Source organism: Furipterus horrens, unplaced genomic scaffold (genome assembly GCF_987537825.1).
Source record: "Furipterus horrens unplaced genomic scaffold, mFurHor1.1.pri manual_scaffold_1, whole genome shotgun sequence".
Taxonomy (NCBI): domain Eukaryota; kingdom Metazoa; phylum Chordata; class Mammalia; order Chiroptera; family Furipteridae; genus Furipterus; species Furipterus horrens.
The window spans coordinates 33096994-33124127 of NW_028327171.1; the positions used below are offsets into that span (position 1 = coordinate 33096994).

The following is a 27134-nucleotide window of genomic DNA, read 5'->3' on the forward strand; positions in this document are numbered from 1 at the left end:
CTTATACTATCTTAAAAGTAATGCTTAAACTCTTGGAATATTGTCTTATTTCTGCCCTTTGCCTTCTCACCAAAAGGGTGTACAGATACATAGAGGAGGGGCCTCTGTGACACAGTGGCATCAAGAAAGTCCATATCTTCAGCTCTTCCGTTCCCCGGGCTTCTTAATGGCCTCTGATGCACTAGGCAACGGCTTAAAAATTTTGTGATCAGCGTTTTCCTCGCCTGGTCAGAACCCCAGTAAGTTGTAGGCTAAACTGGCCTCACCTTGGTTCTGTTAGATATAAACTTCTGCAACTCTGTCTCCTGAGTCTCCTCTTGGGGGAGAGAATATGGGAACCTGTGGGACCCCACAGTAGCACACAGGAACAGAAAGAGGCCTGGAAAGGCAAACCACATTACTAAGGTTTACTTTGATGTGACTGTCCTAGCCTGAGAGGCTATCTTTCCAGAATGCTGTAGGCTCCTCTACTACCCAGCATATTATAGAGTATTTCAAAGCAATAAAAGATGGACTATGGCTACATTAAACAACAAATGAATCACTGATGTTGAACAAAAGAAGTCACACAAAAACATATGCACTGCTTGGTTCCATTTATATAAAATTTGGAAATGCAAAAGTCAGGATAGTGGCTGTCTATTGGAAGAGGGTGGGAGGAGCTTCAGGGAAGTTTGTGGATTAACACGGGTGGCTAGCTTTGTGGTAATTCATCTAGCTATTCACTGAAGATTTTTGTACTTTTCTGCATGATTGTTATCCTTCCATTTAAAAGAGGTATACATATATTTTTTAAAAACCAAAAATTTGACTATAGTGAGATAATTGGTAACCTGGATTGTAAAAATACGGATTCCACAGACTGCCTAGAAATGTTGACTCAGTAGGTCTGACTCTAATAATCTGTATTTTAAACATTTGCCACTGGTGATTTTGATGCTTCACACTTTAAAAAAATGCTAATTTAGTATCTATAGTTTGACAGACTATGCTAACTCTGGACATATTTTTCAAGTATAAGAAGTTTGTTGTATTGTCACTGAAGCTTAAGTTTGTGGAATCTTTAATTGCTAGGAGTAACATTTCCTCACCAGCTTAATGTTTTCCAAATGTAATGACAGTTGTTTAAAATGTTCATATTTTTTCCTATAGCATGGTTTTATTGGACCTATTGAAGTCTGCAGTTTTTCAAATTTGATTAAAAATGTGTATTCAATTCCTATTGTATTAATTATTACAGAGACACTTTGACTTTCTTGGGACATACAGCTTTTTAGATACAGATATTTAGTTCTAGATATATTCAGCATGTAATAATGTGAAAGAACTTTGTAAAAAAACCAACTAGTTTTTATATCTGCAGACATGAGATCTTAAAATGGAAAGAAAAGCTTTGAAACATATAGAGAAGAATATTGCCACTTAAGGTTTGATAAAACTTAATAACAAAGCATAAAATCAGTATAAGTGTCAGGATATATCTTGTGATCTATACAGCTTTATTCCATTGTAAACATTTATTGACAGAAATTATTCAATGTGGATTCTTTTTTTTATCAGTGGAAGGTCATATCTAAAATTCCATCACCAGATATGCTAGTGATTTTTAATATATAAACAATATTTATCTTTTTAAAAAACCTCAAAATCCATTTCACATGTTCTGTTACATGAACTATTGAGTGTATATTTTCAACCAGTTGCAGATGTTTTAAGATTTTGTCTTTCAGCACAGACTCAAGCTGATATCAGCCATCTCTCCTGGATGATTCCAGTTTATCTCTCTGCAAGCATGAGAATGAATTTGTTAAGGTATTTAGGTCTTTTCTGGCTCAGTGACTCTAACATTAAATGAAAATAATGCCTGATACAATTTATTCAAATGTTCTTCCCATTTTATAACCACCACCACCATCCTTGCCCCCTTCTGCAGCACCCCCTTCCCAGGGAGTATGGAAAGGTGCTGAATATAAGGAAAGACCCATTAAACTTTAAAAATAATGAAATAGTGAGTAGGGGATATTTATCTTAATTGTTTAACCTACTAAAGGAATGGACAGTGGCAGATATGTTTTTTTGTTGTTGTTAAATTTTTAGACTACAGCTATGACTTGAATTCACAATACTTTAAATGAACATCAAAACTTTGATAACTATAAGGTTGACCACCGCCTTTATTCCACGTCCTTTCTCAACATTTAGAGATAGACTGTTATTTTCTTTTAGATTGCAGAACCTCAAAGTACCTTTTAAAAATTGTTCACATACTTTTTATACTTTGTCTTAAGATGTAATCATTCAGATTAAGTAGCCTCATCGTATGTATGAATTAATCAACTTGTGAATATAGGTCTCTAATCAAAGGACAGTAGTGTCAATTGCCTCTTCATAGGAATCTTAATTTGAAAACAAGATTGGCCACAGGCAACAGTCATTATTTACCATCACATTTTAAATGTTACTGGCATCCTCCAAAAGAAAGAACTATCTTAGGACTTCCAACCAAGATTGAGGCCTAGACAGACACGCTGCGTCTCCCTCCACAACTAAGAAGGAATATAAGTACCTCAAAACTAGAGACAACCAGAAGTTCTAGAAACTCAAGCTGCATGGAAGTCCAACAAAGATAAAAGGAAGAAATACTCATCCAGACAGGTAGGAGGGGCAGAGCCAGGGTGAAGAGGACACGGTGTGGTGACAGCAGGAGCAGCGGCAGTAGCAGGCCAGTGGAAAGCGCAGTCACATGTTTTAAAAAGTCAGGAGGGACACCTGGGGAGTGCTCCCAGCACCACACCAGACCACACAGCTCACAGTCCCAACACTAGGGAAAATAAAGCCTCATTGCTTTTGACTGTGCAAACTGGTGGGGGTTGGGGCAGAGGAAGAAACTGCTGGTCTCTCAGCAGAGTCTGCTTGTTTAAAGGGTCCCTATAGTCCTAGAACGTCCGCAGATCCACCCACTCTGGGAACGATGGCCAGGGCAAGCTAGAGAAGCGCTAATCCCATACAGAGAGGGAGAAGTGCCTGGAAAGGGGGCAAGTGCTGAGCAAGTGGCATTGTTTCCTCTCAGACCCCTCCCACACACACAGCGCCACAATGTGGTGAAACGGGTCACCCTGTACTAATGAATACCTAAGGCTTTGCCCCTTACGATATAACAGGTGTGACTGCTCTACCTAAGACACAGAGGCAAACAAACACAGGAGCCTGTCAAGATCAGGAGACAGAGAAGTATGGCCCAAAAGGGGGAATGGATCAAGGTTCCAGTGGGAGAACTAAGCAACGAGGAGATAGTCAACACAACAGGTGCAGAGTTCAAAACACTGGTGATAAAGATGCTCACAGGCTTGACAGATATGCTTAAGTACAGCAAACACATAAGGGAAGAAGTGAAGACTATGCTAAATGAAAATCTACACAAAACCAATGGTGAAGGGAAGAAAACCAGGGTTCAAATCAATGATTTGGAACATAAGGAAGAAAAAAACAGTCGACCAGTACAGAATGAGGAAATAAGAATTGAAAGAAATGAAGAGAGGCTTAGGAACCTCTGAGACAACTTTAAACGTGCCAACATCTGAATCATAGGGGTGCCAGAGGAGAAGTGGAAAAGCAAGAAATTGAAAACTTAAGGTGAAAAATAATGAAGGAAAACTCCACAAATTTGGCGAAGGGAACAGACATGCAAGCCCAAAAAGCACAGAGTCCCAAACAAGCTAGACCCATAAAGGACCACACCAAGACACATCATAATTAAAATGCCAAAGGTTCAAGATAAAGAGAGAATCTTAAAAGCAGCAAGAGAAAAGCAGAGCGTTACATACAAAGGGGTGCCTATAAGACTATCAGTTGATTTCTCAAAAGAAACTTTGCAGGCAAGAAGGGACTGGTAAAAAGTATTCAAGGCGATGAAAAGCAAGGACTTACAACCAAGATTACTCTATCCAGCAAAGCTATCATTTAGAATGGAAGGGCAGAGAAAGTGCTTCCTAGACGAGGTAAAGCTAAAGGAGCTCATCATCACCAAGCTATTATTATATGAAATGTCAAAGGGACTTACTTAAGAAAAAGATCAAAATTATGAACATTAAAATGACAACAAACTCACAACTATAAACAACTGAATCTAAAAAATAAGAACAAAATCCCACTAAGCAAACCAGAATAGGAACAGAATCATAGGTATGGGGATCATCTGGAGGGTTATCACCTGGGAGGGGGAAGGGGGAGAAATGGGGAAATGGTGCAGGGATTAAGAAGCATAATTTGTTGGTACAAAAATAGACAGGGGGAAGTTAAGAATACTATAGGAAAGGGTGAAGCCAAAGAACTTATATGCATGACCCATGGACATGAACTAACGGGGGTGGAATTGCTGGAGGGAAGGGGGGTACTGGGCAGAGGGGAGCAAAGGGGAAAAAGTCGGGACTACTGTAACAACATAATAAAATATACTTTAAAAAAACTCACTGGCAGTGCTAACTTGTTTGGAAAGATACTTTTATATATATTTGTATATGTTTATATATATTTGCCTATGTTTGTGAGAATGTATCAACACCCATCTGTAATACCTTAATAGGACATATAAAATACTTCTTCAAACTCTACACCCACTGGAATTCTCTAAGAACCTGCTACCTGAAACCATTTGCTACTTCATAACAACTTTCAGTTAGCAGACCTATAGTGACTTTCCTACTGCTTATTTATATTTTTCTTTCTAAAAATAGTTTAGTTCCTTGATTTTTTTCCTCCAGGGTTAAATTTTATTATCTATTTTGTCAAATCTCTTTTAAAAATTACACTACTCAGTTTTTTATAATGGATAGTTATACAAAGTTTAATATATCTTTACATAATTGACAAAAGTAACTTGTTCAAATTTGTGAAAGAAATTTAATAGGCAATAAAATACTAACCTGTGAATGTAATAAGACAAATGTATGAACATTATTTAAGAGCTGTTTTTCATAACTGTTTACCTACTGGTACAAGACTAAAACCTGCATTAGATGAGAGGCTGCAAGCTTCTCCATAAGCTGGTGTCCAGTAATAGTGCTTTTTAAGGCCATTGGAGACTTCTGCAAGATGCACACGACCGTCAGCCACAAATGGCTCCACATCTGTATTGTCTGGTTTCAGACGGTCCATTTGAATTAAGTCTGAATATGCCTAAGATTTTTAAGAAACGAAAAACTGTATTATTAAGAAAGTAGTGTATTCATTTTACAATGCTTAAATCAGTTGTACTAATTTGAAGTTTATAATAAATACTCTGAATAACATTGATGAATTTTAATATTTTCCAGGTACTTTGGTTAGGTTTTTGTTATTTTTAAAAAATTGTTGTTCTATTGTAGTTGTCCCAATTTCCCCACTCCCATTGCTCTCCCCTGTCCTGCCCACCACCCCCCTTCCCCCACAGTCAGTCCCCACCCTGTTGTTCATGTCCGTGGGCCATTTATATTAGTTTCTTGACTAGGTCCTTCCCCTCCTTTCCCCTCCTCTCCTCTTCCCCCTCCCCTCTGGTAACTGTCAGTCTGCTTTCTGTTTATATGCTTCTGGTTCTATAATATTTTGCTCATTTGTTTGTTTTATTCATTAGGTTCCTTTATTAGGCGAGATCATATGGTATTTGTATTTCGCTGCCTGGCTTATTTCACTAAACATAATACTCTCCAGTTCCACCTATGTTATTGCAAAAGGTAGGAGTTCCTTCCTTCTTCCTGCCACATAGTATTCCATTGTGTAAAGGTATCAATTTTTTGATCCACTCATTTGCTGATGGGCACTTAGGCTGTTTCCAGCACTTGGCTATTGTAAATAGCGCTGCTATGAACATAGGGGTGCATAGATTCTTCTGAATTGGTATTTCAGGATTCTTTGGGTATAATCCCAGCAGTGGAATCACTGGATCCAAAGGCAGTTCCATTTATAGTTTTTTGAGGAAATTCCATACTGTTTTCCATAGTGGCTGCACCAGTCTCCATTCCCAACAGTGCACCAGGGTTCCCATTTCTCCACATCCTCCCCAGCACTTGTTGTTTGTTGATTTGTTAATGATGGCCATTCTGACTGGTGTGAGGTGGTATCTCATTGTGGCTTTAATTTGCATCTCTCTGATGGCTAGTGATGTTGAGCATTCTTTCATATGTCCATGGGCCCTCTGTATGTCCTCCTTGGAGAAGTGTCTGTTCAGGTCTTTTGCCCATTTTTAAATTGGATTGTCTGTCTTCCTGGTGTTGAAGATTTTTATGTATTTAATTTTACACAATGAAATTATTATTTTGTAACAATTCTCTGTTATCAATTATTTTGGATCAAAGATCCCATTGTCAAAATTTTCAAGTCCCACAGAGGTTCTTAAATGAGGAGTTTAGGTGGGGGGCTATTGTATATGTCCTTGAAGATCTGATGATAGAGAGGAAATCATTTCTCAGAAAAGTAAACAAGCACAGATTTTGTCATAGAACTATGTGGAGTTCATGAATCTGCTGAAGCTAATTACAGATTTAGGCCAGGAGAGATAATCCCCATAGTATTAGATGATGACCTGGATGGCTGCCTAATTATTTCTTCATTGTAGAAATTACCTTATATTATCTCTTATGAACCATTGATATCTGTGTAAGGGTGTCATACAAATAGGTTAAACTGTTTTGTCAATAAGATTGCAATTATAGAGAAGGGCAAAACTTTAGACAGTAAAAGATTTAAAGGTCTAGCTGCTTTCTGTTTTAGCTTCTCATTATTAGTTCTAAACTCAGCTTCCAGTGTATAATCTTCATATTCATATGTAGTTTGATATCTTTTGCTATTTCAACCACCAAATTTCCAGTAGCTAATTTTTAGGAGTTAATGTTAAAATTTATCAAAACTGTAGTGTGTCACTCTACTTTGCAATCATTGCTAATGCACTTGTAAACAATGTAAATAATTATAATGCCTGATGTTGTAGAGAATACCCCGGGAAATAAACTTCAGTCAAGAAAAAAAAACTTACCATACATGTAGCTTCATCAAATCTGTTTCCCCAGATGTAGATATTACAGAGTGTGGGGTTTGTTTTCATTGACTGTGAAAGGGCAACAAGTCCTTCTCCCTCTATGCTGTTGCTGACTACTGACAACCTATGGAAAAGCAAAGTAATAACTCTGGAAACCAATATTTCCATAAAAAGAGAATGCATACGTTAGCAAAAACATTTATTACAAACAGGTTACTCTGTAATGTTTTAGCCTTATTCTTAAATTGTTTAATGTAGTACTCAAATTACTGACCATGTAATTCCTAATATCCAAGAAACTTTGTTTCCTAATTATATGCTTCATGTACCTAGTAGGACTAGTTACAATTTGGAAATTGTTTTTATATTATTCAGTGGATTACAGATATATTTTTAAAGATAAAGTCACCCCAGTAAGATTTTCTTTGACACTCGTTCTTCATTGTTAGTCGATCAATATAAATGATTATGATTCTTCTGACAGAATTCAGGATAAATTATATAAGCAATAAGAATTTTCTCATTAATTTTAAGCAATCACAACTAGAATCAAACTATCTAATTTTTAAGAATACTTTTGAAAAAATTGAATAAATTGAAATATTTACTACAAATTTACTATGTCAGTTTCGAAAATGAGTTTACATATTTTATCATGAATCTTAAAGTGGTTTGAAATTACATTTAAGTTTTTATGTTATTTTGATGAAATATAAAACCATACTAACGCTTTAAGACTCCTGTTGTGTGAAGCAAGAGTGTCACTGAGTTTCTTTGCTCCTACATTTTCTATTCTGTTAAAAGAAAGATCTATTACTTCCAAGGTGGTATTGCTTTTCAGTACATCAGCCAAAAACACGATTCCATCACGAGTTATTTTATTGCTGGGAAAGGACAAATATGTAGTTATTTTTGAAAATATGAAGTATTTTATTCATAAGGATAACATGCTTAAAAACTTATATAATGCCCTGACTGGCATGGCTCAGTTGTTGGACACCGTCCTGCAAACTGAAAGGTTGCTGGTTCAATTCCTGATCAGGGCACATGCCCAGGTTGCAGGTTGGGTCTCTGGTTGGGGCATGTATGAGAGGCAACCAATCAGTGTTCCTCACATTAATGTTTCTCTCCCTCTCTTTCTCTTTCCCTTCCAATAAATAAATAAATAGATAGATAGATAGGTAAACAGTACTTCCTAATTTAGTAAAGATTTGTTTTAATTTCCAAAACTAACAAAAATTTGTGATAAAATGTTACTTCCATTATGGTTTACATAATTAAGTTGCTCACTGGAGATATTAGGTGATTAATATCAGTATAAACTAAATTCTAAAGCTTAGGATAAAAACTTGACAACAGTGGTTGTGTTTTCTAACATCTGGAATAAAATAATCTATATACTATGAATATTTACAGATTATTCCCATCACTTAACTTCTGAATTACTTATTGTATAAATTGTCACCTACCAGCTGACATCAAGGTAGCGCAGGCTTTTGTTCTGATACAGGGCGTCACACAACTGTTTTAGACCACAGTTTCTTACATTATGCTTACTCATGTATAGTTCAACAAGGCAGTGGTTTTCTTTTAACATGTGGCCTAGGTGAACTGTAGACTCTTCCTAAAAATCGATAAAATTGTTTTTCTAAAGTATAATTTTGAAGTAGTACATGTTTATTCTGAACATATGCTAAGTTATTTAAATTAGCTTTTTAAAAAGATTATTTCAGTTAAGACTTAGTCCATAATTTGCATTTTGTTTGGCCTGGCTTTTTTTTTTAAAGCCATTTTTGCCATAAATGGTCATTTTTACCATCTTTGCCACAAATGATATCTTTACTGTCTTTGAAACAGGCAGCAGGCACTTGTAAAATGCAGTGACTAAGGGGTGTAAAGGCCAGTTAAAAATCATCATATTCAAAAGAACTCATGCACCCCTATGTTCATTGCAGCACTGTTTACAATAGCTAAGTGCTGGAAACAACCTAAGTGCCCATCTGTAGATGAGTGGATCAAAAAACTGTGGTACATCTACACAATGGAATACTATGTAGCAGAAAGAAAGAAGGAACTCCTGCCATTTGCAACAACATGGATGGAACTGGAGAGAATTATGCTTAGTGAAATAAGCCAGGCAAAGAAAGAAAAATACCATATGATATCACCTAATACAGGAAACTAAAGAACAACACAAACAAAGGAACTAAATAGAACAAAGAGCAGAATAGCAGTCAATAGGGGGGAGGGGGGAGGGAGAGAAGGGGGATAAGTAAGGGAAGGGTTTAGTCAAAGAACCTGCATAAAAGACTCATGGACATGGACAACGGGGAGGGATATGATTGCGGGAGAGGGGGTGGGATGGGTGGGGGAGAGAAATTAGGGGAAAAGGGGACAACTGTAATTGAAAAACCAAAATTAAAAAAAAAATCATCATAGTTATGAAAAATAATTATTTCAGAAGGGAAAAAATCAAAACAATTGCTCCCATGATATATTGAGTTTATAAGCTCTCTCTTACTGCTGTTCTCAAGAATCTCTAAACCATTCTTGACCTTCCATAAGTTCCTAAATTTGTTCTTAACTTCCATGCTTCATATTAGACAAAATACAAAAATATTTCCCAGTCTCGATTCTATTTTAAAATACACTCATTTTAACCAATTGATATATCTGACTCCTCCCTTTTATAAAAATCATCCCAAATGTCTAAGTATGTTTACTCTAGTTTTCTGGTCACTGGAAGACTTTTATTTAATCCCCAAATCTAGCTGCTTCCAGGCAAAAGGTATGTAACCTCAATGAGTATTTGAATACCAAGCACTTCAAAATTTTAACAAAATCAAAATGTGTTTTTAAATGAATGGGCCAAAGTATTTTATGGTCCTCTTTCTTGCTTGATTGTTGTATTTGTAGTAAGAGAGTCACTGGAAATACTGATCATAAATATAGATAATCATATATAGGTCTGCCTGGAAAAAGTCCAGCCATTGTTAATATAAGGAGAGCAGTTTGCACAATATTGATGTAACCTGGCAGCCAGGGAGAGTGGACTGGAATGGGCATGTGTGAACAATGACTTCACTGTACTAGTCAGTGGAGGCAGGAGATGATATTGAGTGAGCATGTGTGGCCATTGCATTCAAAATGACTTGAGTGAGTAGAGCAACCAATCTACACCAGATTTTGCCTTAAGCCTGAACATTCCTCTGCGGAAACTATTCAAATAATTCAGAAGGCCACAGCTATGGGCAACAGGTGACTGGCAGCTTCATTATGACAACATGCCTGCTCATGCATCATGTCAAGTGCAGTGTTCCTTGCAAAACATCAGATCACCCAAGTGATTCAGCCCCTACAGCCCAGATTTGGCGCCCTGCGACTTCTGGCTTTTCCCAAAACTAAAATCAGCATTGAAAGGGAAGAGATTTCAGACTATCGATGATATTCAGAAAAATATGGTGGGGAAACTGATGGTGATTGGGAGAACTGTGTGAGGTCCCAAGGTGCGTGCTTTGAAGGGGACTTTGAAGCATCATTGTCTGACGTACAGTGTTTCTTGTATCTTGTATAATCTTCAATAAATTCCTCTATTTTTCATCGTACATGGTTGATACTTTCTGGATAGACCCCCAGAAAGTACATAAGACAAATTTTAAAAGTTAAATGAAACCACACAGCAATAGCAGATAGTACATGAGCTCTATAATAAAACTGAATGCTAGCTTTACCTTTTATTAGCTATATGACTGAGCATGTTATTTCATCTGTTTCCTTTTCTGTAAAATAGGTGAAATTATACTTCCTACACAGAATTAAAGTACCTACACAAAATGAGTTCTATAGAAAACTACAAAGCATTTATTACTGTTCAGTACTCTATAATCCTATATCTGGTTTAAGTTATTGCTTTGACAATGAAAATATATACTCAAGGGGAAGCTGTAGTCTGTGATCTTAACAAATGCAAACTGATCACTTAGGAAATCCAGTACTGCTCTGTATGGTACCTGGAATGGAGGACATACTCAAAATATATTTGAGTTTTACAACTTGATTGCATTTTTAGGTCAAGAAGTTTAAAAGAAAGAAGTAGTGTCAGAAATAGTAAAGGGTTTTTTGTGTGTTTAGCCCCCTTCACTGAGTTTGTGACTTACTATGTCTAGGGTGGCACCTGGCATTGATAGCTTTCCAAGCTCCCCAAATAATGAACCATAAAACCTTTAAATAGAATAAGTTTGTAGGCTTACATTTCGGAACCGCAAAGCATGAGGAAGCACAAGAGGATTCTATTCCACAAGCTATTTCAGAGAATACTCAGTGATAGAGAGGGTGGAGGCCATCTTGTAGAAAAAGAGAAAGCAGGCTAGAGTTTAGCAAACTTTCCAGAAGCCCCAGACTGAGAGCAAGGGCCTGATTCTGAGAAAGCCCTGGGCTTGTATTAACTCTTCTCGGGTAGATTTGGGCATAATGGATGACACCACTCGATATATTTAAAAGAGTAATTGTGCTTCTAATGTGATTTCATATGGTTTAACGTATTTATTTCCTTAGGGCTTTAATCCAGAAAATGTTTAGCCTTCATATCTGTCATGTCCTCAATCTGAGAACCTTCCCAGCCACCTCTTGTCCCCCTGTATTGTGCCCCTTTCCCCTGCTCCCAAGGCACCCTGAGCATATCACCCTCCAAACTTGATCTCACTCCCCGTAGATGGAAAGCTCTTTGAAGATAAACAGCTATGTGCTTTGTTTGACTTCTTATCTCCAGCACTCAGCACTGTGTCTGGTTTAGGGTTGCATTCAAATACTTAAGTGAATGAATCACGAATGAAGCAATTCTCTGAATTCTTACTTTGAGCCAGGTATTTTGCTGGTCTTTAAAGAAAAGTTGCTTGTATGTGAGGATTCTGGATGACTTGTTGAACAGATTAGATCTATGTACATGAAGCAATTAACATGCATAATTCCAGAAATTTTGATACAGAAAAGGGCAAAGATAATTCAAAGGGAGAGATCTATGTAGGCAAAGAAGGCAAAAACACTTGTGAATATGAAAAATACTTTAAAAATATGATTAATTCTCAGTGACTCATACTAATGGGGAACAGTGGGGTAGATAACTTAAAGACAATATAAAGTACTTTGAACATTTTAGTAGATAATCTGTTTTTGTTTAGATCAAAAGTGCAATGAGTTCTTGTTCCCTAGCTTTTCACAACTGATACGAGAGGAAAGCCACCTACAAGAATGTTAAGGAGCAAGGAGAAACTTTGAAAGTAGGAACCACATTTTTCTTCATCTTTCTGTCTCCAGCATGCAGCTTGCCAAAGGATCAAGTCCAGACTTCCTGGACTACCATTCACATACATTTTGCAATTATTATTCATTATTTCAATATAACAAGAACAGTTCACACCTAGCTTATAATCTAGCCTTTAAATTTTTTAAATCTTTTACTCTTTAGTTGTTACTACTTTGCCTCTCACAAGTTTACTCATTGAGAATTTGAGTTTATGAGAGGGGAAAAAATGGCATGTTACTATTTAAATAAGCAACCTCTAAAACATTTAGTTTTAAAACTCTTATCCAGAATTAATAATTTTCCTTTAAAGTTTTTTTGTAAACAGTTTACAATTCTAAAAATACAATACATTTGTGAACCTTGACGTAACATTTAGTAAGTAGTACCTTCATTTTATTCACATGTGGTAATATCAACTACTATCATTTTGAACACATACCTGTTCACCATACAGTATAGGTCGGTTTAGGTTTATTCCTTTAATTGTTTGGTTTTGAGTCAGAACTGTAGCAAATGCTATCACACTTTGCATTCCCTAAAAACAGGTAAATTCATTAAAAAAACTGACAAAGCATATAAATTAATTTCCCTATAAGTAAATATTTCAAGATTAGTAATCTGGAATCTAATAAATTGAAATCGTAGTTTTAAAAAGTTTAGGCATTTCCTGCTCCTTGAATTCTAAGTTGACCAAATTTAGAAATGAATTGTTACGCTGTTTTCTCCTTGCCCTGACACCTATTGACAACATGCATGGGGAGTTTCAGTATCCTTTTCCTAGGGTGTTTGCCTGCAGGTCTGCTTCTCAGGTTCTATATGATGCAGACCTCAGACACACATACACATACGGATCTCAGCCGGGGCTCCATACTACTGAGGACACACATCCTTGTGGCAGTGTTCCTCTGCATTCATACTCATACTTTTAAGTGTGTGTGTGTGTATGTGTGTGTGTGGCGGGGAAGAGTTACTAATGGCATTGTCACCACTCGCACGGGCCTCCCTCTTGACCTTACTAGGTGGGCCTGATTGTCCCCCATCTCAGTGATGGAACCCCACGCCTACCCAGTGGTTATGCCATGAAACCTGTGTCTCCTCTCGCTCCACCCTCCTGCTGCCCTCCCATCCAGTTAATCAGTAAGTCTTACAGATTCTGCCTCTAAAAAAGGTATCAATTAGTCCATCTCTGTGGCCACAACCCGACCCCCAGTCCTCATCTCCCACGTGGACTCCTGCACTCACTTCCTAAGTGGTCAGTAGGCTTCCTCTTGACACCCTCTAATTCCCCACAGAGAAACCAAGATGATTTTTTGAAAGCATCAATCAGATCATGTCACCCCTCAACTTAAGGCCTTTGCACGCCTTGCATTTACAAAATCCCCTCCCCTTCCCATGGCCCACACCCACAGCCCACACAGCCACTGCTGAAACTGGCCTCTGAACCTCTCCACCCTCACTGTGAGGCGCTGTTTTAACTCCCTCTGTCCAGCCACTGGCTTTTCAGTTCTTAAAACCTGCCAGACTGGATATTTCATCATTCATGTACCTCCCTCCTGATTTTTGCTGTATCTGAACATCAGTTTTACTATTTACCTAATACTTTTCCATGAAATCAACTCACTTTTTCACTTCATTTTAAAACCCTGTATCACTACCACAAATGGAAAACCACAACCCGTTGAAATAAACAAAAGCATCTGCAAAATATGTACATGAGTATTAAAATTACCTCAGTCTGTATCAGTAATAGTACCTATACCACACTTGGAGAAGCACTATCAGAGTCTGTGTATTGGACCCCTTGCCTGGGATGTTCTGCCAGAGACCCTCTCCAGGCAGGTGTTTTTCATCCTTCCTGACTCTTAAGTATTACTTCCTCGGGTCTTAGGCAAGGATCCGATTATGCAAATTACCTCCAGCCCATTATCAAGAGTACCTGGCCATCTTCATAGCATTTTCTCTGCTTATTGATATTTTCCCAACTAAATATGGGCTTTATAAGGGCAGAGATCATATCCAATGCATTCTTGTACCCTTAGAATCTAGAGTTGTGACTGGTATGTGTAGAAGATATATATTGAATTGATGCTTTCCCAGAGCCATACTGACTGCATCTACTACTTTTTAAAGCCCCAGATCCTATCATCCCAAAGTTTCCTGGACCATCTTACTGTTTTCATGTTCCAGTGATTTTCATTAATAGCTACAACAGGTTCTCAACATTAGGCTTCAATGTCTCATTTGAAAGCATGTTGACAAAATGAAGCCTGGAATTTGAAGACATGCAAAAAACACAGTCTTCTCATCAGGCCAGATGAAGGTCCAGAGCAGCTTTTATCATCATCATTTTAGGTTTTTATGCTACAATATAACTATTCACTTCCAAATGTTTTCAGAAGTAAAAATTTATATTACAGTAATAAAGTAGTATTTGTTTAATTAAACTGAACACTGTCTTTTAAAATACCATACAGACTAAGTGGTTATGGATAGAAGTTTAGTAAGATTTTCATTATACTGGGAATTCTTCTATAATATTATACACTACAATCATTTTATTAAGCACTATTATGCCTAGGTTTAAAAAAAAAGGAAGAAGGAGGAGGAGAATAAAGAGGAAAGAAGTTTTTCTCTGATATTCTCTGATACTAGACATTAGGGGCAAGCCTAATTATTTGTAATAGTGTCATTTAGCTGGTCTCTACACTTGCTTCCAGGGAAAATGATCCATTACTTGGGTGATTTTCTCATAACCAATTTACTCACCAGATCACAGTCACCCAGATCTAACTTCTCTATGGATAAATTAATCTGTAGCATTGCAGCAAAACACATTCCACCTTTATTTTCAACCTTGTTTCCAGTCATTCTTAGGTATTTCAGAGTTGTATTCTTCTGAAATGGAAAACAATCAAACCTTTGTTAAGTTTTTTTTAACTGTATTTTTTCTATTACCATTTTAGTCCCCTTATACCTCCATCCCCCCAAAATCACCACACAGGTCTATGAGTCCTTCTTCTTTTTGGGCTCATAAATTTTTCATGGAGATAGCATATATTTCTTAAAGGTAACATGCAGTTTTCCATAATAGGTCAAAATCTAGTTTAATTGTGTAGCAGAAAGAATGCTCAGGAAACAGATGCCAAACAGGGACCCATAAGTGAAGCAGACTTTTAATAAACTCTCCTTTCATTGGAAAATCAAAAGGTTTAACTTCTAAGAAAATTATACCACTTTTTTAAAAAATTGGGGTGAAATTCATGTAACACAAAATTAACCATTTAAAAGTGAAGAATTCACTGGCTTTTAGCATAGTCCCAGTATTGTGCAGCCTTCATCTTTAGCCGGTTTCCAAACATTTTCATCACTCCCAGAGAGACACTGTGCCCATTAAGCAATCACTTCACTGTATTACTTTAAAAAATATAGTTCTCAGACATTTGCAAAGTTTAATTCTCTCTCTCATTTCACTTTTTGGATAAATCTTTCACAAAGAAAATTACAGACATTTTATTGTCCTAATGAATAACTATAAATATCAGGATGTGTAAGTGCACATAATTATCTTTAAAACTAATTCAAACTCCCCTAAGAGCAGGAAGAAGGCAAATAAACCTACTTATCAACTCTATTTAACATTGTACTGAAGGTTCTAGACAGGACCATTAGGCAAGAAAAAGAAATGACAAAGACATCCAAATTGGAATAGAAGTAAAGTTTCTCTGTTTGCATATGACATGATCTTATCAATAGAAAATCCTAAGGAATATACACACACACATGTGCACACACATACACACACACAAAAAAACCTATTAGAATAAATGAGCTCAGCAAGACTGCAGGACACAAGATCAATATATAAAAATCAATCATATTTCTATACCCAATTCAAAGCTGAAATTAAGAAAATTCCATTTACAATAGCATCAAAAAGAATAAAATATTAGGAATAAATTTAACAAAAGAAGGGCAAGACTTGCTCATTGGAAACTACAAAGCATTATTGAAAGAAATTAAAGAAGACCTAAATAAATGGGAACATCCCACATTCATGGATCAGAAGACTTAATGTCATTAAGATGGCAATATTCCCCAAATTGATCTAAACTTTTAAAACAATTTTTCTCAAAACCCAACTGCTTTTCTTGCAGAAATTGACAAATTGACAAACTGACCTTAAAATTCATATGGAAATGCAAGAGACCCAGAAGAGCCAATATGGTCTTGAAAAAGGAACAAAGAACTCACACTTCTTGACTTCAGAACTTACTACAATACTATAGTAGTCATGACAATGCGGGATTGGCACAAGGATAGGCATATAGATTAAAAGAATAGAATAGAGAGTACAGAAATAAACCCTCACGTTTATAATCAACTGATTTTCAACAAGGGTGTCAAGAAAATTCAGTGAGGGAAGAATAGTCTTAACAAATTGCATTGGAACAACTGGATATATCAACAGGCAAAAGAATGAAGTAGGACTTCTAGCTCAAACCACATACAAAAATCAACTCAAAATGGATCAAAGAACTAAATTTAAAAAGCTAAAACATAAACTTGTGAGAAGATAACTATAAATCTTTGTTACTGAGTTAGGCAAAGCCTTCCTAGATATAACACCAAAAGTACAAACAACATGAGAAAAAATAGATAAACTTTATCAAAATTTAAAAATTTTGTGCTTCAAAGAACCCTGTGAAGGAAGTGAAAAGGCAAGCTACAGAATGAAAAATATTTGCAAAATATTTATTTGACAAGGGACTTGTATCCAGAATATATAAAGAACTCTTACAGCTCAAAAGCACAAATAATTCAATTTTAAAACGGGCAAAGAATTTAAATAAACATTTCTCCAAAAAAGATACACAAATGGCTAAAAAGCACATGTAATACATGTAAATATGCTCAATATCACTATTTATTAGAGAAATGTAAGTCAAAACAACCACAAAACCTATTCATACTCACTAGGAGGGCTAAAATCAAAAAGATAATGACGAATGCTGGTGAGGATGTGGAGAAACTGGAACATTCATAGATTGGTGGTGAAATTGTAAAAAGGGACAGCCACGTTGGAAAACAGTTTGGCAGTTCCTCAAAATATTAAACAGTTACCAAATGATCCAGCAATTCCTCTCCTAGGTATATACTCACGAAAAATAAAAACACAGCCAACTGACCTGGAGTCTGCACGATCCTTCCCCATGTGGGAAGGCCACCCTCCCCTCCACACCCCGACTCTTATTAGGGATTTCTGGACCCAAGGGTAGGTAGGACAATGACCATGTCCAGCTTGAAGCAGCTACAGGAGCTTGAGACCTTCGCCCATTGTCCTTTACAAGATTACAAAGGGTCTTAATATCTGAGAGGGAGGGATAGTTATTTTTTACGAACCATGGGTATGGACTTGGGTGGGGGATTGCTGGGGGAGGGAGATGCTGGGTAGAGGGGAGTAAAAGGGAGAAAATTGGAACTATTGTAACAATATAATCAATAAAAAACATTAAAAAAAAACACATGTGCACACAAAATGTGTGCAAATATTCATAGTAACATTTTTCATTAGAGACAAAATGGAAACCCAAATGTCCATCAACAGATGGATGAACAAAATGTGATATACCCATACAATGGAATATTATTTGGCAATAAAAAGAAGGAACCTTCAAAACATTAAGGCAATCACAAAAGGCCACATACTGTATGATTTCATTTATATAAAATGTAAAGAATAGGCAATCTATAGATGGAAAGTAGATTAGTGGCTGGTGAGTAGGGGAGAGAGCATGGAGAGGGATTGCTAATGGGCACAGGACTTCTTGGGATGACAATGTCCTGAAAGCAGTGACACTGGCGACAGTGGCACTACTCTGTGACTATAATGGAAACAAAAAAACAAACACTGAACTGAACACTTTAAAAGGGTAAATTTTATGTATGGGAATTATATTTTAAGCTATTTCTTTAAATGAGTTCAAAAGTGCTCATATAATGTTCACATTTTAGTAAACTGAAGTGTAAAAATACATATTTATATTCCCATCATATTAAAATAATTTAAATCCACATTAACATTTGATTGTTGATTCCAAGATATCAGAAGTTAAAATTCCCAAATACAGTGTTAGTTTGAGGTACCTAAATACTCACATGTAGTGCTTTAGCAATCAGTTCTCCACCTTTGGGCCCAATATCATTAAACATAAGGTTTAAGTAAATGAGATTGTATTGTCTCTATAATAAGAAGAGAAAAGATGCTATTACACATGTATTATTATAAATCAATAATATATAAGTTGCTTTGAGAGTGTTCACTGCTAAAGAAAATCTGAAAGTCTAGCAAATGAAACTACCATTAAGTGAAAAAGATCACTATTCTCACTTAAACATAAATATAATTGCAATATAAGTGAAAGAAAAAGACTAATTTTAGTTTTGACCAATGATTCAAAGTATGGATGTGCTCTATGGAATTTAACCATAGTGTACAAGTTTGTAAAAGATGACTCAGGAGCCCTGCTTATCAGCTTTACTGAGACCAAATGTACAAACACGTTTTTCAACATATTTCAAGTGTTATAAATATACCATAGTCAGGACTTGACATTTTGCAAAACAAGTGTTTTTTGTGTGTGTGTGTGTGTGTGTGTGTGTGTGTGTGCCATTACACTTAGCGACTTCACTGTAAAAAGAACTAAGAACATTTTGATGATTTTGCAGCATTTTTATGTGTGATTGCTGAGAATAACATTTCTTCATCTTTTAATCTTCACTCTGCCCTTATATTGTATGCCATTTTAACTCATTAAAAGCACTTTTAGAACATGAAGTTGGGACAGGTAGTTGCAAAATTAAAAAGCCAATGTAAGGAAAGAATCAAAAAATGATATATGCTGCTTTAAACATTTTTATTTTAACTGAAAATAGAGACGAATACATATTGCTGATCTTCTGAGGTTGAAACAAGGCCTTCTTTTTTTTTTTTTTTTAAAGTGCACCTTCTCTAATTGTTGGACCACACTGTCTTTCTTAGATAAATTGCAACCATAATGCAGCACTTCAGTTCCAGTGTCTCCAAAGTGAATATGCAATAGAGGGTTAATTTAGAAGGCTTAGCTGCTCAAACCCTGCACATTCCAAAGAAATGACTGGTTCTTAATTGGCCTCTGGAAGAAAAAACAAGACATATAACATTTCATAGTAAAACAATACCTGAAGCAGTTTTGCAGCATAGAATGCACCAACATCACTTACGAGGTTATATCTAACATCCAAACCTGAAGAACACAGATGAATAGAAGCTGATATTCCTAATAATGAATACTTAAAATCAGGAAAATAAAAACATGAGTAATGATTCTTAAAGAGGCATACCATTAATATAAGGATTCTTTTCTAAAATTCTGGAAAGAATCCCAAAATCTTCACCTGTTACTCTTTCCACTGGCACTGAGTGATTGTTACCAGCCATGTTTAATGTGATTCCTTCCAATCTGTTAAAATACAAGTAAGAAACTCAGTAAAGAAATCAAAGTATTTTTCTCTTCATGGGCAGCATTTATCTGAACCATATTATGTACTGCAATATAAATTTATACCAAGTAACTTAAAACTATGAATTTTCCAGATTTTGCTAAGCACTTTAATATATACTATATAACCTACTGGGCTGGCCAAACAGTCCATTTAGTTCTTTCCATATGATGGCTCTAGTAGTACTTAGTTGTCTTTAATGTCATTCGAAACAATTTTGTTAGATTGTATTATGACAGCTGTTATATCAGTGTGCATTAAAAAAAACTTATCAGAATTGGTGAATTTTTGTGCAGCCATTTTAATATTGAAGGTGGAAGAAAATATGCAACATTTCTGGCGCAGTATGCTTTATTATTTCAAGAAAGGTAAAAATGCAACTGAAACACAAAAAAAGATTTGTGTATGGAGAAGGTGCTGTGGCTGATCGAACATGTCAAAAGTGGTTTGCAAAGTTTTTTGTTACTATTTACATTGTGACCAAGTAATTCTTTGCTGTGGGGCTGTCTTATGCATTGGAAGATGTTTAGCAGCATCCCTGGCCTCTACCCACTAGAAGCCAATAGCAGGAGATAGCCAACATACTCAAAATATCCCAATCAATAAAGTTATTGGTAATAATAAAAAATGTCTTTTTATTTTACAGAAAAAAAAACTAAATCCAGTAAGTTCTCTCTCACCACAAAAGTATCCCTACTTTATATGTAATAACACTGAAGACTTCAATGAGTTGTAGAAATAACCCAAGCTCACAGGAGTGAAGGACCAATCTGGAGCCCACATGGAGAGAATGCTGGTCTAGCACTGCTCCTCGAATACCACATCCACTACCTCCGAGCCCTGCTAACAGTCTTAGCCAACTTCTTCTCTGAACCAAGAGGTATGTCCACTTTACCAAGCATGTGCAAGTGGCTTTGAATTCACTCAGTATTCCAGGATTTTCAGACAGATGAATAGAATCAAGTATTTGCTTTTCTTACCCTTTCTCAATTTCTTCATCCACTCCTTGGAGTATATGCAATATAAAAGGATTAATTTTCTGGGACTTTTCCACACAAAGCTTATTATAATGTTTCTGGAGACTGCCAATAGGTTCTGGAGCTTTTGAAAAATAAATGCATTATTATTACCCTTCATCACATATAAATTATCCCAGGATCCCCCCTAAAAAAATTACACATCTTTCAAAGATATGAATGTGTGTGCATGTGTATATAGAGTTGGGTGGGGAAGAAAAGGAGACCAAATTAAGAACAGAGAAAGAGGAAAGAAATAGACGTTAGGAATAGGAGAGAATAAAAATGCTGTCTGGAGGACCAGGGCCAGAGAAGCGCCACTGAGGGTGGGCAGTCACTAACTTGGCAGTGACATAAAAGGAGAACTAGCCTCTGTATGTAACAAGGCTGGCAGCTGAGGAAAATAATGTCAGAGAAATTTAATATTTTGTCCAAACTCATGCAGTTTATAAGGGCAGAGTGCAGACCCAAACTGACTCCAAAGCTTCCTTCCACTCTGCTCTATTGGGTTAAGGTAAATCTAGGTTTCTTATGATGGCTTCAAATAAAGACAATTTTATCAGGGAATCCAAATACAAACGAGATTCTGAAAAATCCCCAAGTCCCTTAGGCTTCTTGGATACCCTCTACACCATGCAAGTTGATGGCGTCTTTGAACGTAGGTCTATCAGTTCTTCTTATCACTATATTGAGGCCGGACTTGCAGAAAGAAGCTCTTCATCTACCCTGCCTTCCAGTTCCTCTTTCTAAAGGTGCTTTTCCCCCTGTTCAGTCCTTAGTAAAGAAGACAGAGACAAAGCAGTAGTTGAGACCTCCTTCCTCTGTTATACCTGCAGCTTTCCTTTATGGTCTTATTGTTTTGGATATTACTTTAAAAGCACATTTTTTCAAGGTCCAGGTCTTCTGGGGTACAAGTTACCTATAAATGTCTTTGTTTTCTGTCCTACCTTTTGTGTCAAATCTCTTTTAAAAGTCTGTGCTCAGGGATCTCATTACTCAACGAGGCTGGTGTTTTCAGGAGCCACTTCCCTAAATCTCTACATCTCAAAGATGTCCTTTGCTGAGTGGATTCTGCACTGTGCAAACTAAAGAGTATGCTAAACAAATTTTCAAAACAAAATTTAAGATAAGAAACATTTATATTAAAATCAAAAGCAAGTAAACTATTCTTATAATTTTAAAAATAAGCTTTAAAAAGAAATTAATAACCCACACTTACCAGACAACTTGGAAATTTCAATATCAAAAAGAAGCAGTTCTGGTCAAGATGGTAGTGTAGGTAAACTCTGTGTGCTTTCTGCCACAGCCACATCAAAATTACAACTAAACTACAGAACTACCATCATTGAGAACCACCTGAAATCTAATTGAACAGAAGTCCTGTAACTAAGGATATACAGAAGCCATGTCAAGACTGGAAGGAGGCCCAGAGACACAAACTGGCAGGTTCCACACCCACATGTGATGGTTAAAAAATCAAGAGGGATATCTCAGTTACAGAGGTCCCCCGTGAGGAGCAAGGGGTCCCAGCGCAGGGTTCCAGTGCCAGAATGAGAAATCTCTATGACTTCTGTCTGTGGAAACCAGCAAAGATTGCAGCTGAACTGCTGGGGTCCCGGGTATTCCTCTTAAAGGGCCCCTGTACGCCCTTGCTGACAGACTCACTCACTCTGGGATGGCAGCTCTAAAAGCACCAAGGGTGCATGAGGAGGAATCAAATAGTCTGACTTCAGGGTGAGGGCTGGAGGGGCAGCTTTCTCCCTGACAGAGGTACTGTACCTTTGCTGAGCCCTACCTCTGAAGGCTTAGGAGAGTGCCATAGCTGAGTGCCCATCAACCTAACACCTTTCACCCCACCTTGAGACCTTGCCCCACCTAATTTTCAGGTCCAACTAACCCACTTCAAGAGGGGTTTCCTTCCATACAGATGGCCTGTTTTGGCTCATGCTTTGGAATTCCCTCAAATTTCTGAAAGCCCCACAAACCCAGACAAGCAGCATCTGGCCTTAGTGTGCCCCTAACTCTTACTAAGCAGAGCCAAGCCCAGCACTAGGGGTAACCAGGCTCAATTTGCAGCTTATACTCTCCCAGGCACTGCCCAAGCCCAGCACAAGTGGCAACCATCTGCATACCACTTTATATCTCACATGGGCAAGGAACAGGCAGCAGCTGACCTTGGACTGCACCTCCAGGGAGGTCCCATAGCTAGCGCACCCAGGACAGCTTCAGACCATGCAAGAGAACCACCCAACCACCCTTCAAGCCACACGCTCAAGAGGTGGACTTGGCAGACATCAGAGCCCCAATGAAGTGAGTCCTGTTCCATGGGACTGGCCCCTGCACAGCAGCTCCTCTGCTGTAGCAGCAGCAGATCCTCAAAGCCAATCAGCCCAGGGGTCAATCCCTCTCACTGACATGCCAGCTGCAATCAAAACTCACAACAGGAGGGTGCACATTGCCCACACAGGGTGGGGGGCACATCTGAAGCACCATTCTTAGGTGACTGGGGAGGCTGCACCACTGGGCTCCACAGGACACCTATTACATAAGACCTCTTTAACAAGACAAGGAGACACAGCAGCCCTACCTAATACATAGAACCAAACAGAGGGAGACAACCAAATGAGGGGACAAAGAAACATGTCCCAAATGAAAGAACAGGACAAAACTCCAGAAAAAGAACTAAATAAAATGGAGATAAGCAATCTACTAGATGTGGAATTCAAAACACTGGTTATAAGGATGCTCAACAAACTTAAGGGAAGAATAGATCAGCTCAATGAGAACTTCAACAAAGAGATGGGAAACATAAAAATGTAGATAGAAAACATAAAAGAGAACCAGTCAGAAATGAAGAATACTATAACTGAAATGAAGAATCTGCTAGTAGGAATCAACAGTAGATTAGATGAAGCAGAGGACTGAATCAGTGATTTTGAAGGTCAGGTAGTAGAAAACACCCAATCAGAACAGCAAAAAGAAATTAAAAAAAAAAAAAAAAAAGATAGGTTAAGGGGCCTCTGGAACAACATGAAGCATAGAAACATTCACATTATGGGGATATCAGAAGGAGAAGAGAGAGAAAACAAAGAATTGAAAACATATTTGAAAAAGTAATTGGAAACTACCCTAACTTGGTGAAGGAAATAGACACACAAGTCCAGGAAGCACAGAGAGTCCCAAACAAAATGAACCCAAAGAGGCCCACATCAAGAAACATCATCATTAAAATGCCAAAGGTTAAAGACAGAGAATCTTAAAAGAACTAAGAGAAAAGCAGTAAGTTGCTTACAAGGGAGCTCCCATAAGACTGTCAGCTTATCTTAACAGAAACTTTGCAGGCCGTAAGGGATTGGCAAGAAATATTCAAAGTGATGAAAAGCAGAGACCTACAACGAAGATTACTCTACCCAGCAAAGCTATCATTTAAATCCAAAGGACAAATAAAGAGCTTCCCAGACAATAGAGAGCCAAAGGAGTTTATTGCCACCAAGCCAGCATTACAATAAAAGTTAAAGGGTCTTCTTTAAGAAGAAGGGAGGAAAAATAAAAAATATGAATAATAAAATGGCAATAAATACTTATCTATCAACAACTACTTTAAATACAAATGGATTAAATGCTCCAACCAAAAGACACAGGGTACCTCAATGGATAAGAAAACAAGACCCATACATATGCTGTCTATAAGAGATTCACTTCAAAAGACACACAGACAGACTGAAAGTAAAGCAATGGAAAAAGACAGTTTGTGAAAATAGAAATAAAAAATAAGCTGGGGTAGCAATACTTATATCAGACAAACAGACTTTAATCAAAGGCTATATAACAAGAGACAAAGAAGGGCCCAGAAATTCCACTTTTGGGTATTTATTCCAAAGAAACCCAAAACACTAATTCAAAAAGACATATGCATTTGTATGTTCACTGCAGCATTATGTAAAATAGCCAAGATATGGAAGCAAACTAAGTGCCCTTCAATGGATGAATAGAAAAAGAAGTAGTACTTATATACAATGCAATATTACTTGGCCATAAAAAAGAATAAAATCTTGCCATTTGCTACAACATGGAGGGACCAATAGGGTATTGTGCTGAGTAAAATAAGTCAGACAGAGAAAGGCAAATACTGTATGATTTCACTTATATGAGGCATCTAAATAACTAAATAAGTGAACAAACAAAACAGAAACAGACTTATAGATACAGAGAACATTTTGACAGTTGCCAGAGGGGAAGTGGGTGGGGGGCTGGGTGAAAAAGGTGAAGGGATTAAGAATCACAAACCATAGTTACAAAATAGTCATGAGGATGTTAAGTATAGCATAGGGAATATAGTCAATAATATTGTAATAACTATGTATGATGCCAGGTGGGTACTGGAAACATTGGGTGATCACTTCGTAAATTACATAAATAACTGATCACTGGGTTGTACACCTGAAACTAATATAATATTGTATGTCAGCTGTAATGAAAATGTTAAAAATTATTTTAAAAGAAATAAACATTCATCAGCAATCTCACTGCCAAAGAACCACCACAATTGAGGTCTGGGGCTATTTCCTCTCTATTGTTTTCTTTAATATGTATTTTTAAATAAAACTGGAACATTTAAATATAGTTATATATCCTTTTATTTTCAGTTAATATATTGTGAGTTTTCCCTAGTCATTAGATAGCCTCTGAAAAATTTTAATGTCAACATCTGTTTTGTGGATGGATGTACCTAAGAAATCCTTCCCTTATTTTAGGAAATTTTCATCTATTTAAATAATATTTTAGCACATTATTTCCTAAACTATATTCTGTAGAATACTAATCTTTTACAGGATGATCAAAGATGTTCTAATTACAATGGGTTTTATGGTCAAATAAGTTTGAATTAGAGAAAACTAAACAGACCCTAACTCACACCACTTCTCAGGACACTTAAAACACTCAGGTACACAAAGACTCATCAAGTTTTTGAGCCTGGAGGGGTGGAAAAAAAATGCTCCATTGCCCAGACATGCATGACCACGGTTCACATGAAATCTAGAAAATGCTACTTCATGTCCTAGACAGGAAACAAAGTAAGTAGGTCTCACACAGATTTACTTGGTGAAGCTGGGTTCACACTGGATTTCTTTCCTCCCTTCTGGCTACCACCTTCCTTGATATTAAAATTTGGACAGGATTGCCCTGAGGATCTGAGGATCAGTGCCTGCCCTCAGCTGGCAGCACCGCACCCAGGCCATGAAGAAATGTGTCAGACTTACAACTCATGTTTTTGTGAATGAAGAAATCTTAAATTACAAGCATATTTCTTTATTTAACTGATCATGGATTTAAAGTATTTTCTGCTACTCTCTTTTGTTTAAAATTCACCTAGGCAGTATGTGTGTCAGGACTAAATGGCACTAATAATTTATTTCCTATACTGTGTAAGAAAAATAATAAATCAGTCCTCAAACTGTAAAGCAAAAACTAGGAGTAACCAGCCACACAGGAAAATGTCAAGAATTTAACGCAAATTTCATTTTTCATCCATGCCTAAGCATTGAATTCCAAACAATTTTCGCTTAGCAGCATATTTTAATATTTCTAGAGAAAGAGTTCATTTTGGAGGCGGTTCTGGCCCTCCTATTCTGGAACAGCCAAGTACTGGGAAATCCAAAGGTCAAGAGCAGTCAGATTTGGGTGCCTATCTAATTTGAAAGTTACTTAAATTCTCCGAGCTTAAATTTCCTTTTTATGCTAAAGTCAGAGCATAACAATGCCTGTCTCACATAAGGCTTCTAGCACAGTTCCAAATGTACATGCACACGCTTTAAAACAAGCATCCAAAATGTAAACTGTGAGGGGAAAGGGGCGCGTGCTTACTCTGCTAGATATAATTCATGGACGCATAAGCAAAACGTAGGTGGCATACAGGTACAACGTAAGAACGGTTTCAAGAGCCTCTTACCCACCTGGGCCCTGCTCTCTGGAGCTTGCACAGAAAGGGGACCAAGAAGAGCACCCAGTCACCCGGCCCGGAGATTGTTAAGAGCAAAGTGACAGACGGAAAGACACACCTTCTTTCAGGACAGCCTATCGTGCGAAGGCCGGACTAGCCGCGGAGGCTTGGGGCTCCCCTACCGCCCGCATTTGGAGGTGCCCCGAAGTTCCCGCCAGAGCTGGGGTTCCCGGGGCACCCTCCCACCACGCTGCTTCCGGCCGCAGCCTGCTCGCAGTAACGGGCTGGTACGACCACGCAGCTCGGGCTCTCTCCCTGCTTGCACAT

The 27134-nt window shown here is 37.3% G+C and overlaps 1 protein-coding gene across 1 annotated transcript; it reads right to left on the bottom strand.

Annotated features, from left to right (window-relative positions):
* Positions 1-262: 262 nt before the first annotated feature.
* LRRC34 (leucine rich repeat containing 34) lies at positions 263-27134 on the bottom strand. Its single transcript, XM_090285952.1, has 12 exons — positions 26990-27134; positions 20831-20951; positions 19692-19810; positions 19530-19594; positions 18468-18551; positions 15078-15206; positions 12751-12846; positions 8479-8633; positions 7738-7893; positions 7007-7133; positions 4990-5175; positions 263-379 (listed from the first exon to the last, which is right to left on the bottom strand). The coding sequence occupies exons 1-12, from the start codon at positions 27132-27134 to the stop codon at positions 263-265; spliced, it is 1500 nt and encodes a 499-aa protein (XP_090142078.1).

What these genes read in the sequence shown, in the direction of transcription:
- LRRC34 (XM_090285952.1), bottom strand. Translation starts at nt 27,134, where the DNA reads ATGTGCAAGCAGGGAGAGAGCCCGAGCTGCGTGGTCGTACCAGCCCGT. An exon ending in GGCACCTCCAAATGCGGGCG is followed by an intron (nt 20,952 to 26,989) that starts GTAGGGGAGCCC and finishes ATTTTTCAAAAG; the next exon opens with CTCCAGAACCTATTGGCAGT. An exon ending in CAGGTTTTAGTCTTGTACCA is followed by an intron (nt 380 to 4,989) that starts GTAGGTAAACAG and finishes TTGCCTTTCCAG; the next exon opens with GCCTCTTTCTGTTCCTGTGT.